Source organism: Gymnoscopelus braueri (assembly GCF_963280865.1).
Source record: "Gymnoscopelus braueri genome assembly, chromosome: 15".
In the NCBI taxonomy this organism is placed as follows: Eukaryota; Metazoa; Chordata; class Actinopteri; order Myctophiformes; family Myctophidae; genus Gymnoscopelus; species Gymnoscopelus braueri.
Window position 1 is genome coordinate 20,444,257 of NC_137620.1, and position 14,256 is coordinate 20,458,512.

The 14,256-nt window shown below is 40.8% G+C and overlaps 1 protein-coding gene across 1 annotated transcript in view; it reads left to right on the top strand.

The window, feature by feature from the left end:
• The window catches only part of LOC308101414 (uncharacterized protein), a 50,688-nt gene extending 46,099 nt beyond the window's left edge, over window positions 1–4,589 (top strand). Inside the window, exons 57-60 of the mRNA XM_080450834.1 lie at window positions 222–261; window positions 516–561; window positions 1,803–2,217; window positions 2,616–4,589. Of these exons, the coding sequence (XP_080306960.1) occupies window positions 222–261; window positions 516–561; window positions 1,803–2,217; window positions 2,616–3,095 (981 nt within the window). The 3' untranslated portion in view covers window positions 3,096–4,589. The remainder of the gene's footprint in view (window positions 1–221; window positions 262–515; window positions 562–1,802; window positions 2,218–2,615) is intronic.
• Window positions 4,590–14,256: the final 9,667 nt, after the last annotated feature.

The following is a 14,256-nucleotide window of genomic DNA, read 5'->3' on the forward strand; positions in this document are numbered from 1 at the left end:
GTCTGCCATATTTTTTACTATTCATACAAACTGATTATGAATCATAGCTCTGTAGTTGTCAACCTGTGCAGGAAAACATACTAAAGACTCTGCCTAGGCCTTTCATGTAATGTGTGTGCGTGTGTGTGCGTGTGTGTGTGTGTGTGTGTGTGTGTGTGTGTGTGTGTGTTCAAGTATCTAATGAATATAAATTATGCCTTTTATTTGTGTTTCATTTTCAGGATGAAGATGGCCTGATGGCGTGGTGGGGAACAGTAGAGGGTATGTACTGTACATGAACAAACATTCATGTGCAACTTGTCAAACAAGGGTGTAGCTGAACTTCAGAAGCATATTTCAAAGGCACTTTCAAAGCACAGCAGGCAATGAATCCAAATATTTATTTTTTAATACATCTTTTGAAGCTCAGCGGTAGAATGATTTTTTTTATCATCATCACCAGTAGTGCTTTTCTTTTGTTCCTGTAAATCCTTTGTTAAGACTCTGAATTAGTTGCTCTCCTAACTGTCCTACAGGCTGGGACGAGTGGAATGACACCATCAAGGACGACGAGGCAGAGGAGTAAGTACAGGTTTACAAACTTTGTAAATTCATTCATTCATTCAAATGTATTCTCGAAAAGACATTGAGGTTGCCCTCATTTGCAGTGTCACAATTTCATTTTCACATCAATGATAAAACAAAACAAAACAAACTCCCCCCTATCATGTGATATAGCACAAGTTAAACTGTGGGTAGGTCTGCAATCAAAGATCAATTGACCGTGTGTTATGGGAGACCGTGTGTGACCGTGTGTTATGGGAGAACAGATTTTTAATTTAAGCTGTAGGTCATTCCAAAGTTGGGGCACTAAAACAAAAGGCTGTTTTTCCCAGTTCAGTCTTTACTTGGGGGACCTTTTAGCGTGAGCCAGCCAGTGTCCTATATGGTCCATGATTCCATTCCAGCAGAGATGTAATATACAATGGTAATGTCCCAGTAAGTCATACTGGCTAAGCTGACACAATCCTCACAGTTGATTTTATCCCTGATTGTTAAATTAACACAGGTTAAATTGGCACTGAGGATTTTACTGTGTACAAGGAAAGCATTAATTTGAACAACTCATACAATAATAGAGCCTGTTGTTTTGCAATGATCCTCCAAATTAAAAATCGTGACAAATAAATGCAATGGAGGCAGGATATTAGGATATTTTATGGTTCAATAAACAAAAGTGCAGTCAAACAGTTTCACTGGGAATGTAATAATTACTAGAGGTTCGGGCCGCTACGAAGCCCTCGCATCTAGAGTTCGGGTGTTGGGGGCTTTGTCAGAATACCCGATGTACCTGTCTGTTTACCTGTGTCCTTTTTATGCCCATATATGGAGATATCTGTATCTGTCGGTCCCTTTTGTGCCCATATATGGAGATGCTGATTTGTTTGCGGGTCATGCCATGACAGACAACACACTCCATATTTGAGTGCCGCTGCATTGGAAACTTATATGGTTATGGCTGAGTCAGAGTGATGTCAGAGGTCCACTCGCCCGCCGGCCTGCCCCTCCCATTAGCCAATTATAATATAGGAATGACCCCTGGCATCTCTTTCTGCATTATGTTCTGTCAGAAATAGTTTTCCTATCGGCACATTTCTGACAATATTTGTAGATGTGAGCTTCCCTCCATCCTGGACATACTGTATACGATGGATGTCGTGTCGGCAAAGCTTCTTCCCACAGTCAAGTTGGTGAACAAGCAGACCGGGAAGAAGAACAATAATAAGTTTGGGAAAAGCTAAAGAAAAGGCTACTCTCCTCAGGGTGGTGGAGGATGCAGCAGACCGTGTCTTCATGGCGGCGCGCCTTTTCGTCCGCCTCTTCAACCGGCGCGGCGGCTCCCTGCAGAAGCACATCCTGGAGCTGCTCGCCCTGGCCGACGCGGCCGACGCGTTCCACAAGAAGACGGTGACGGCGAGCGTCGGCGGCGGCGTGGCAAGCGTGGCGGGCTCCATCACCACCATCACAGGCCTCATCCTGGCACCGTTCACCATGGGGACGTCGCTCATCGTCACGGCGGTGGGCATCGCCGTGGCGACCGGCGGCGGGATTGCCTCGGCGTCGGCCAACATCACCGACACGGTCCACTCCAAGACGGACCGCAAGAAGGTGGAGCTGATAATCCAGGGCTACCAGGCGGAGATCAAGGACATCAAGGAGTGCCTGGAGTTTCTGCAGGTGAGGGGGATCTGTTTTCTTTTTTGTTAACCTTCTGTGTTGGTGCTCTCTAATAACGCAGTGTTTCTCCACAATATGCTGATGCATATACGGCAAAATAATGGACAAATGGACCAGTGAGGCCAATCTCCGCAAGTTCAAGTTAACACTGAGGTTTTTGCTGTGTAGTTTGTTAAGCCTTTTGACAGCTAAACGCAGCTGAAGGGTTTTGTTTCATTGAGGTGTTTGTGACCATTCAATATGTATGTTTTTACCGTCATCTGTGTTCTACCAGTCTGTCAGGCTGCTGTGAAAGGGGTCCATTGGGGTCATGAAAAGTCAAACGATTTGCAATCTGCTGATAAAAGACCAAAGGATGGAGTGGATGTTTCACCCCTTTTGCTCGCTCCACCCAACAGGCAGGCATGGACGCGCTGGCAGAGTGGGACTTTGAGGCGTATGCAGACAGCATCTCCAAGAAGCACCTGAACCAGAACGTCAAGCACGTGATGAAGGAGGGCGGGCGGGCTGGCAAAGCCCTGCTGATCAACGCGGAGAGTCTGATCAGCACCGTCCAGATCCTCAGCGTGGCCGGCGGGGCTGCCAAAGCCGCCCAGGTGATGAGTGTCACCACGGGGGTGATGTCAGGACTCTTCCTGGCTCTGGACCTCTTCTTCTTGGCCAAGGACTCGATGGAGCTGAGGAAGGGCGCCAAGACGGACTTCGCTGCCAAGATCCGGGAGGTGGTCAAGGACCTGCAGGATGGACTGCTGGAGCTGAACAACATCAAGGAGGAGCTTCAGAAAACGATTGACGGGCTCGAGATAGAGGTAGAAGAAGAGGACGATGAAGAAATGTTGAAGTCTGACCTGAAGAAACTGGCCGAGCTTGAAGAGTAAAGGAAGATGCTCGGGGAAAGAATGCCAAGCGTTACCGTTGAACATTTGGAGCAAAATGAAGAAACAAGCTTATGCATTATTTATGAATGTAGGCCATTTCCTTTTGTTTCCGACAGAAAAACAGCTGATTTTTATGGAAATAGACTATATATTTCATAACTTTATGTAACATTACTTTAAAACAATGTAGCAATAGTCAAAGTGTGGCAGACGTTAAACAGTTCAACATAAAACCAGATGCATCTTAAATGTCAAAACTACTGAGAGCTGAATCATAGAATCTAGCTTAATTTATACTCTATAGCAGGGGGTGTCTAACTCATTTTGAGGTCTGGGCCGCATTGGTCAAAAAGTGACTTGATGTGGGCACGTGGACACACATGCGCGTTCATGCAATGTAATCTAAATCAGTGGTTCTCAACCTTTTCAGGCCGCGACCCCCCAAAATAATCATATTTGAACTGGGGACCCCCCACCCTGATTCCACAGATAAATATTGTGAAAATAGCCGATCTACTTGTGAGTTTGTAGATTGGCTATTTTCAAAATGTTTGCCTCTTTCTTATATTATTTGACAATTTGGCCAATGTTTGACCAGTTTTTATAGCATAGTTTGTTGAATACTTTTGATGCAGTCATTTTTTTTTAATTTAATTTACACTTTTCTTAGGTCTTAAAAGTCCTTACATTCTCACTTCACTGTCATCTGGGGACCCCACAAAATCATATTGTTTAGCAATTATTGTAATGCTGGTCTCTCACTCACTCACTCACTCACTCACTCACTCACTCTCTGACTCTGCAGCCGGGCCATCAACTGGGCAGATGGAGGTCTGGAGGAGGGGGGTGAGCAACAGTGTTGTTAAAGGCAGTATGATTTCCTTTTTTTTTTTATCATGTCGTGGGCCGCATTGGACCCCTCCACGGGCCGCAAATGGTTATCACAATCGTATCACAAGTTTGACACCACTGCTCTATAGTATGACGGTATCACTTCACTTACCGGGAAAAAGCGACACGCAAGTATGAATTAAGCTTTAGAGTCAAGTGACACATTAGCACTGTTACATTTTAATGACATGATAGAGTGTTGAATTGAAATAACACAAATTGTATCATCAGAAACTACAGTAGGTGCGTATGGGTGTTGAAAATGCCACAACCGTTTCAAGGAGCTGCTTTAGCCGGAAATAACTTAGCTGGTATATTTTTCCATGGCCAGAGGTCATGTTTGTGTCATTTAAGAATGTGAAAAGTGAACACTTTAAATGTAAGTTAATAGTTTTAGCAACGAAATCCAAGTACCAGTACCTTTTTATTCATTATGAGGGTTATTTTAAGTAGTTTTAATGTATAGTAATATATTTTAAATATGCATTTTATATTACTAATAATACCAACTTAACTGACTGTTTGTTTCTATTGTAATTTTGCCTACTATTTTTTATTAGATCTTGTTGCAAATTCTTGACAATAAAAGTCTGTTCTTAATGATGGTTGCTTGCTCCCTCCCTAATCATTCACGGTTGCTCCCCCTGAGAATTTGAAGAAGCTAATGCCCATGACCACTAGAGGGAGCACTTGAGCAGATAATGCATTTTCACAAATTTGGTACCACCCAATGTGGCAAGTTTGGTATTTTGAAAAAAAGTCCATATCTCTAGATGATATTTCCCAATGATAGCCATTCAATACATTTGTTGATCCCAAAGGATGAGTACATCTTTGTTAACTATAAGAACATCATGTCATACATAGAAATCAAATGAATTCCACCTTTTCATTAAGTAGGTTGGTTGGAGTTGCTTATTTTCGGTATCTGCTGAGAAAGTGGTCGTCTCTCCCCGTTTGCAAACATTAGACCAGGGGTCTTCAACGTTTTTCAGGCCAAGGACATCTTAGCTGAGAGAGATGAAGCAGGGACCCCCACTAAATATATACTACGTATAAAATTGTGTTGCAGATTCAACCTTTTCATAGATCGCTTCATTGACTATCATCAGTGTTGTGTAAATTAATGTTTTTTTTAGTTTATTTCAGACATTTAACTACTTAAAACCTCAATACTTTGCAAACCTGCTGAAAATAGCCTGCGAGGCGTCGTGAGCTTGTCGATCTGCTATTTTCGACTAATGTTCCTCAGAATAGGGATGCTAGGGTTTAAGTGGTTAATGCAAAAGAAAAAGAACGGCCCCCCCTGTAGTAACTCTGAGGACCCCCTAGGGGTTTTCGGACCCCCTGTTGAAGACCCCTGGAGATGGATTGCTGAGGTTGACCGAAACACCTACCATCAGCTCCCAGTCTAGTTACCCAAGCTGTGCTATAGTTACTCTTGTTGGTGGTGCGTGGCATTGAACCGAAAACCTTGTGGTCACAAGGAGAGTGCTCTACCGACCTGCAGGACTCAAATATATTCCTTTCTGTTAGCTCAGTTGGTAGAGCGGAGGCGTGTTGTAATGGACCTTATTTAATCAATGATCTTCGCAAACGGTCTTATCTATTGTCGAGTATTCATTATTATTAATTATCATAAAGTATTGACATTCTCTTAATTCATCATGACACATTAAACCACTTTCTCTACAACATCTACACAGTGGTGGAAAGTAACTAAGTGCATGTACTCAAGTACTGTACTTCAGTACGATTTTTAGGTATTTTTTACTTAACTAGAGTATTTCTAATTTTCAACACTTCTACTCCACTACATCTCAGAGGCGAATATTGTGCTTTTACTCCATTACAATTATTTGACAATTTTAGTTACTAGTTACTTTGTAGTTTTGGATTATTGTTTCAAATCATAGATGTGAACCATTTCAGCCTATTTAAACTTAGGATATTTGAAAATATTAATTTGAAAACTTGGGTCATGGGACATTCTGCATAACGAGTAGGCCTACTTTTATTTTTGGTACTTTAAGTATATTTTGATGCCAATAGTTTTGTACTTTTACTAGTAAAAAAAAGGAAATTCTGAATACCAGACTTTTACATTGTGGAATTTATACTTTTACTCAAGTAAAACATGTGAGTACTTCTTCCACTGCTTCTACATCCTCCTGATTGCTGGACTTTTTTGCACTTTGTTGGCAAGGTAGGAGAAGTCTGGAAACAGCCCAAATAAGATTGGCCCATCCATATCAAATTGGTTTTATCAAGTTTGTCTCAGTTTGGACCCTCAGACGCTGATGCCTGAACTTTGTCTACAACACTTTAGTCCAGTCAATCTGTGGTTTGACCTAAAATAAATTGCAATAGTAATAATTCAGGTATTTTTTATGATCCTAAGGGTCATCCAAATAACATATCAAACGTTTTCTATATACTTAGTGGATCACAGTAAATTCAGGGGTTGAAATTTGGACGCCTTCATGCCTTCAGTGTCACAAATTAAAGCATACATTGTATTTCTGCTTCTGAACATGCTAATTTACTATAATTTATGTCTATACCTATGTGTTCTAGAGTGTATCACATACAGTCATCAGCTATGACCTGTTCTCAATGTAGTTGTGAACTTTAGGGGTACCATTACTTTGGTTTATATTAATAAATATCACGTAACCCCCCCAAAATTGATACAATAGATTTTTGGATTTGTTCTAATAGTATTGGGAATGCTAAATGACATTAAAAACATCTGAGACTGTTAGTTTCAGTAGTTGCAGTTTCACAACCTGACCTCTGGGGGGACATAATCTACTTTTATAAATTTAACTTAACCATGTCTATAAGGAACAATTTATACCAGGTTTAGATCATATTACTCCCATATGAGCTGTGTGGGACAAACTGTAAGTGTCAAATAAGGCAAACAAATGGGTGTTGGGGTACTGGTACGGTTAGGCCTACAGGCATCAGACATTAACATTTTTTGGGAAAGATTGACTCCCAAAACCCAAGAAAATACACCAAATATGTTGGATAACTCTACACAAACCCTCCAATATTTAACACCATTTGTCCAAGACCGCACCGCTTTAAATCCTCAAAACTTCGCTTTTGACCTTGTTCCACTAAATCCATGAAGGAAAACTTTTAATTTATGATGTAGGAGGAGCTTAGATTGACTGGCCTACTTGTGTTGTTGTGAGCTTGTAGATCAGCTATTGTCGGTGAGCGACACCATCGCATGGCAGAGAATAGAGTTAAGAATTACTCATGCTTATGTCTTTTCGTCATTGCCACAACAACCAATGATGTCTGAAATCTCTGAACACACAAATTTGATCAGATCACGTAACAGTGCTGACAGTCAGTCCTAAAGATCCGATTTCAGAAACAAATTGGATTTGCCTGCAGTCTGAACAAAGCATAGTTCCAGGGCGGCCTGTCAGCATACCTGTATGCCCAGTTTATGCTCCGTCGTACAACGAAGTATATAGATCATACTTCAGAATAACTAAGTGGAAGATCTCTTCCATCTCTGTGAGGAGCCTAAATGTCTTAACAGTTTGTATACATAATTTATTCTATTTTATTGTTAGAGCAATATGGTGAACATGTATTTATTGTATTTATTATAAGCATACCGTTATCATAAATTGTACAGCTGTCCTTTTGTCTGGATGTTCTTTGTGTCTCCAGGCTACTGACGGGATATTAGAGGTCTCAGGTCTACTGAACATTTTCTACAGCACAGTGTAGTTCTCCGAGAATGGGTTTGTGTTTCAATGAATCAAAATTCCAGATGTTGTTATAACACACCCTTGGCTTGTCCATAGATGATGACTTATTGCACGCACACGCACACACACACACACACACACACACACACACACACACACACACACACACACACACACATTATGGGGTTTGTATGTACATTATGGGGTGCCAATGTGAGGACCGACCCAGGAAATTAATTTGCATTGTTTGTAAAGTCATAGCCATTATATTCTTTGTATGTTATAGCCCATGCATGTTTGATGTTATGTGTGATTTAAACAATTATTGCAAACCCGATGACTTAATGCTTGAGGACAAGTCGGCACAGGTAACACCAGGAATTCAATGACCCATTGAAACAAATTACAGTGACTTTTATTTATTTAAATGTTTTGCTTTTATAGCCTCAAAGACATGTGTTCATGGCCAGAAAGATCAACTCCTATCGCTCTTGGATCTGCTTCTTTCATTCACCTTTCTGAATCGTTAACTCTTATGAATTAATTAAACAAAGCCATGGCCCGAGGATATTTTCTTTCGTCAAGGTACCACTACTATTTGCTATTTGTCTGTCATTAAATGTTTAGATGAATTGAGTACAAAGGACCCCAATGGAAACAAGCCATAGGCTTTTTGGGGTTTAAAGTCCTCTTAGCAGACCTTGTATTGAACTGTACTTTCCTGTGCTTTTTTTTTCCTCCAAACTGCTAATAAAGTATTCAATCAGTCAATCAAACTACTTGTTTGGCACGTCTTGTTAATTGTTAATAACAGGAATAACACAGATGAAGTTTATAGGAATCAGGACAAAGCAACACAAGGAAGAAATGCATTGGAATGTTTCCAAAAGTTTCCAGATGATCCTGTTCTCTTCAATGCACTTGTTGTTTCTGTTAGTTATGCAGAATGAGGAAAGAGGTGCAGAGAAGTCACAAGCTCATTGCATCAGAATGACTTATCAAGTTTGCGTGTGTGTGTGTGTGTGTTTTCCAATGAAAAACCGGAAAGGGTACTTTGTCTCACAAAGGTGTATACGAATAAAGGGATTGAAAGAAGATGAATTACTTGTTGCATTGTTGCTATTGTTATTTTCAAAGGGGATCTTGCGTGGTCTGTGACAGTTCCAAGTGACAGTTCCATGGAACAAAGCTGTCACGGTTTTAAAAGGGGCAGCAGGTAGAGCCGCCCTGGGAATCAAAGGGGTCCCGGTTCCTTTTCAGCCTTGTGACAGAGTGTCCTTGAGCAAGACACTGAACACCTCTAACTGATATTCCATAGCTGCCCACTGTTCCTAATAGTTGGCTTAAATACAGAGGATACAATCCAGATATGTGAAAAATATACCTGGGACCTGGTGCTGCCTTACAAATGATGCAACACACCCAATATAAAAGATGATCATATATTTTGGCAGTCGGTTACATAACTGAGTGTACACTGCCGCGCAAGAATAGACACAAGATAATAAGTCAATGGAAACTATGACTTGAGCACACAGTATTTTTAACCTGGTGAAGGTGTATTATGGACCAAGCCTACTCCACATGTGATGTTTACTCATCTGAACCAGTTTGTCTGTTTTCCTTTAATTTCAACTGAAGTGGTTAAACAGAGGGTAGGGTCTGGAGTGATCTGAGACCAGATATGAGGTGTACCATTTTGTGTACACATATCAGATTACATTTCCCGCAAAATCGCGGGAAATGTAATCTGGCACAAGTGGTCGGGGCCTATGGAGAGTGAGAATACAAATATGTTATTGTTATAAGAGATATTGGCCAAAAGGCTGTTGTAGCGTCACCATGAGGCCAATGTGAGTGTGCATGCAAGTTTCACAGCAATCGGGAGCTGCGTACATGATTTGTGGCATTTTATGTAAAACAAGCCATGCACTCCTGCAAACTTTGGAAGCCAATCTTAGCCAATTGGAATGGAATATGAGAAGTCTGACATACTTCTTAATCACGTGACTATAGAGCTAATGTGCACCAATTAGCGTGATGTTTGGACAAAATCTGTAGGACTAATATCACAAAATATGTTTTGAAAACATCGGCCTCCTGGTGGCGCTATAACAGGCCGATGTGAAAAATGTGGGCGGAGGTGCAACATTACACACCGATCAGTCCAACAGTGCCAGAGTTTAGCTGCTCACAGACACACACACACACACAAACAGAACAAGATGAATGAAAAGCATGTTTATTAAAGAGCGTTTAATGAAAAGATTTAAAAGAACACAATGATCTGGCTGATGTTAGCTTAATCAGGTACCGTAGGTTGTATCAAAGCCTTAAGGCCCAAAAGGACAGGCTCATCTTTAATCTCAATTCTAGTCTTTGGAACTGCCAGAAGCGCCCGAGGAACCAAGGCTTCACTATGGCTCATATTAGGTTAACAATTCAGAAATATGATCGGGTCAAACCCACAAAGGAACTACGTACAGTAGATTGTGTGACTTGTTGAATGAACTCCAAGGCATTTTATTTTCAAGCCTCGGTTATGTAAGAAACATTTTGTCCATGTACAGCAAAGAGAATTCTTTAGTGCTTTAATCCTTTAATTGTATGTGGGTTAAATTAACATTCAGTATTCAGTATTTAATTGCCCACAGGGTGTTGACATAGTTGACTGATTTTAGTTCGACAGTAATTAAGGATCAGCTTCAAGTGGAGAGAGGATTACACCTGCATTCTATTCATATATAGGAAGTCTAAATATGCTTCAAACAGTGATGTTTACTTAAGTAAAAGTATCAATACCCTGTTGTAGAAATATTCAGTTACAAGTACAAGTCCGGTTTTACAAATTTACTTGAGTAAAAGTACAAAAGTATTGGCATCAAAATATACTTAAAGTACCAAAAGTAAAAGTACTCATAATGCAGAAGGCCCCTTTTCACAAGTTTTGAAATGTATAACATGTATAAAAATCCTTTGAAAATAGCAGATCTACAAGCTCACAACGCGCATTGTGAGCTTGTAGATCGGCTATTTTCAAATTGCCAAAGTATATAGGTCTGAAGTGGTTTCTTAATAATAATCTAAATCTACAAAGTAACTAGTAACTAAAGCTTTCAAATACTTATAGTGGAGTAAAAAGTACAATATTTGCCTTTTGAGATGTAAAAGATAAGTAAAATTATTGAAAATTGGAAATACTCTAGTAAAGTAAAAAATACCTCAAAATTGTAAGCAAACATACTACACCTCAAGGAATACACAGCGTGTATAAACAGCCTCCAGAAATCCTTGCATATAGCCAGTGCCACACACACACACACACACACACACACACACGTCATGTTGTCTGTGCACAACCCTGCCTATGAGCTATGGGGACAAAATTGTGTTTATATATCATTGTGCACCATGCTTTGTCCTCAAGGGGCTCTGCTCTGTGGATACCCCTATGTGTCTTGACCACACCAATGCATTTTCTCTTTCAGAAACATTTTAATTTGTCTATTTACATAGACAAATCATGCCAGGTGAATGAGGTGATCTTCAGTCACAGAGCATACAGGGTCATTCAAATCCACAGGCCCAACCCCCTCTTCTGTATGTGCGCATGTCAACTGGACTGAGTTGTAAACATCTCTTACCACATCTTGAGGTATGTGAACTGATCAGCTCTGTGGCCTTCAGCTCTCCTTGAACTGTGTTGGGAATTACCCAGACTAATTAACAAGTCATTGTCAAGATGACAAGTTGACAATGTCATCCTTCTCTGGGGTATATCCTGGAAAGAATAGCTGGTCGCTTATGACTTACAGTAAGTCATTGTATAAAACCTTAAATGTGGCACATTCCAGTCGGCGTATATTTTGAAATCTTATGCGCTTTCCCATTGCAAATGTATTATAGGTTAGTTATACAGTATGCTGTACTGCAGTGGTTCTCAAAATTGTTCATGTCAAGGACCCCCATCTGAAAACATTTTGTGCCAGGGACCACCAAAACAGAACATTTGTTTTTTTCTAAATGTTTCGACAATAGCAGCTTTAGAGCTCACAGCGCAATCACAATGGGGTGTGAGCTTGTAGATTTTCAAATAGCCAAAGTATAAAATGAGGTTAAAGTGGTTAAACTGTTCCTTATGTTGCTGGGGGCCCCCTGGAACCCACTTAAGGACCCGTACCCCACTGTACTGTATTTGTTGTAAGCTTTCAATCTAATTTACATCACTGAAAAGATTCCAAGGGGTTGTGGTTTGGTGGTTTGCTTAAGGTTTATCTCACTATAGGATCAAGCCTGTAGGTTTCTGTTTACTGGATGGTCTCAGAGTTAGACACAACTCTGCCACACCCCGTATTCTTTGCATGTCTGCTTCTTGGCTTTGTCGCCTCCTCACATTTCTTGTAATTTGCTGAGAATCTGGACAAACTGGCTAAGTGTCCTGATTATACCTTCAGAAGTGACACCATTTCCTTCAAATGAGTAAGAGGCAATCACATGAGGACATCGTCATCATCGTCGTCATCATCGTCATCGTCATCGTCATCAACATCATTCGCTACGATCGGCAATCTTTAACAAAAGATGATATTGAAATTGTAATGTCTTTGAATTAATTGTCACTTGCCATCTCATCACACCATTGTTTTTTTGGTTTGTTTAAAATTATTCTGCTGCCCAGAAGCAGTAGGAAAAGCCTAGTAATGTGAGTAGTTGTGGTTGTAGTAGTAGTGACTAATCAGCTGTAATCATAGTAGGTAATAGTTCAATGTGTATATTCTCCCATACAATACAGCTGGTATAGCAGCAAAATTGTAGGCAGTTCAATTTCTCTATCTCCAAGTTTTCCTGAACAGTCTAGAAAAGAGATAAGATAGAAATAATATACAAATTGGTCGGAGTAAAAATAACAGAATACAATTAGTTCAACAGAATACTTTGATTCTGTAGGTATACGGGCGGCCAAAGCTGAGCCCGCCTGGGAAGTCAAAGGTCAAAGGTCAAAGGTCATTTGCACTGTTTTTACCGCCCTCCGTAGAGCCTTTTGGTCGTGATTTCAGCATCTTTCGTACCAGGCAGTGATGCAGCCAGTCAGGATGCTCTCTATGATGCACCTGTAGAAGTTGCAGAGTATCCTGGGAGTCCATATCTTAATTACTCCTCAGTCTATGGAAGAGTTGTCTTGTTGCCTTGATGATGGTGCCTGTGTGAAGCTCACGACATGTCACATCGTGACGCGTTCTTTTCACCTGTAATGACATGAAATTGGGACGCCAGGGTTAAAGTGCATGATCCTAAAGATGAAGCTTAGAAGATCTTGAAGTTCCATCAGAACAATGGGAAATGTAGGTTCAAAACGTGCACTTTTTTTTGGTTTGTTTTAAGATATTGTTTTGGGCTTTTATGCCTTCATTGACAGGACAGTAGGCCGACAGGAAATGGGGAGAGAGACGGGAGAGACACACAGCAAAGGTCGTCGGGTATCTGTGTAATTTGATTGTTTTTATAGAAATGTATCTTTTACTTTCTCGCGTGTCTGTATTGTATTTTCCCAGTTCAGAACCCCAGGGAGATTAGAAGCACTTCTGGATTGTTAAATTAACAATTACATAAACATAGGCCATCGGTGTACGTCGCAACCATTTCAGCATTCACAACCTTGGTATGTACGACACAAACAGCTACACCTGCTTGACAAGTATAGCCGGCATAGCTTTTAACGGTTTGTGTGGCATTGGTGGAATGAGCAATAAAACTAGTCACAGTTTTCCTAGTTTAGCACATACATGCACACGTACGCATTGAGGTGAGTCACAGGTGACGCATTCGCACAAGGTAGGGACAGATGAGAATAGGGTGTTCAGCATAGAGGGTGGAATGATGGGGAGAAGAAGGAAAAATATATATTGTCTCCCCATATACCAGCCTTGGAGAACTAAACAATAAGGCCATTGCACATTATTGCAACTTCAATAAACAGGACATCACACACCTGCTCAATGACCATTTTACTCTACTGCAGTAGTACCTTACTCTACTACAGAGGCGCAGAAAGGCTCACTTTGTTAAAAGCCTGATACCTGCAGTGATAGCCTTAAACAATAGGCCTCCCTCAACGGGCCTGAGTGTCCTGCTGCGTGCCTGGTATTGTTGTGTGCTGTTGTTTCATAATTGCTGTGGAAAGAAATGTCCCCTTGGAAACATAAAAGTCTATTGTACAAACAATAATATAACCCATCAATCTCCCAATACTGTCTGAGGTCAGTCAAGTCAAAGATTTTGGGGCATAATTTCCTTTTTTGTCAACAAAAGTGCTATTGCCAAGACTCTTGCCGGAGCCCTCATTCAATCCCACTTTGACTATGCTTGCACCTCTTGGTTCTCCAACATCTCAATGTCACTAATACCTATGCTTCAGAGTTCAGACCACCCAAAACAAACTGATTTGACTACTTCTCAGCCTAAAGCCCATGACCCACCTAATTCCAACACATAGTCTGGGATGGCTCAGGGTAGATGACAGGGTTAAGCAA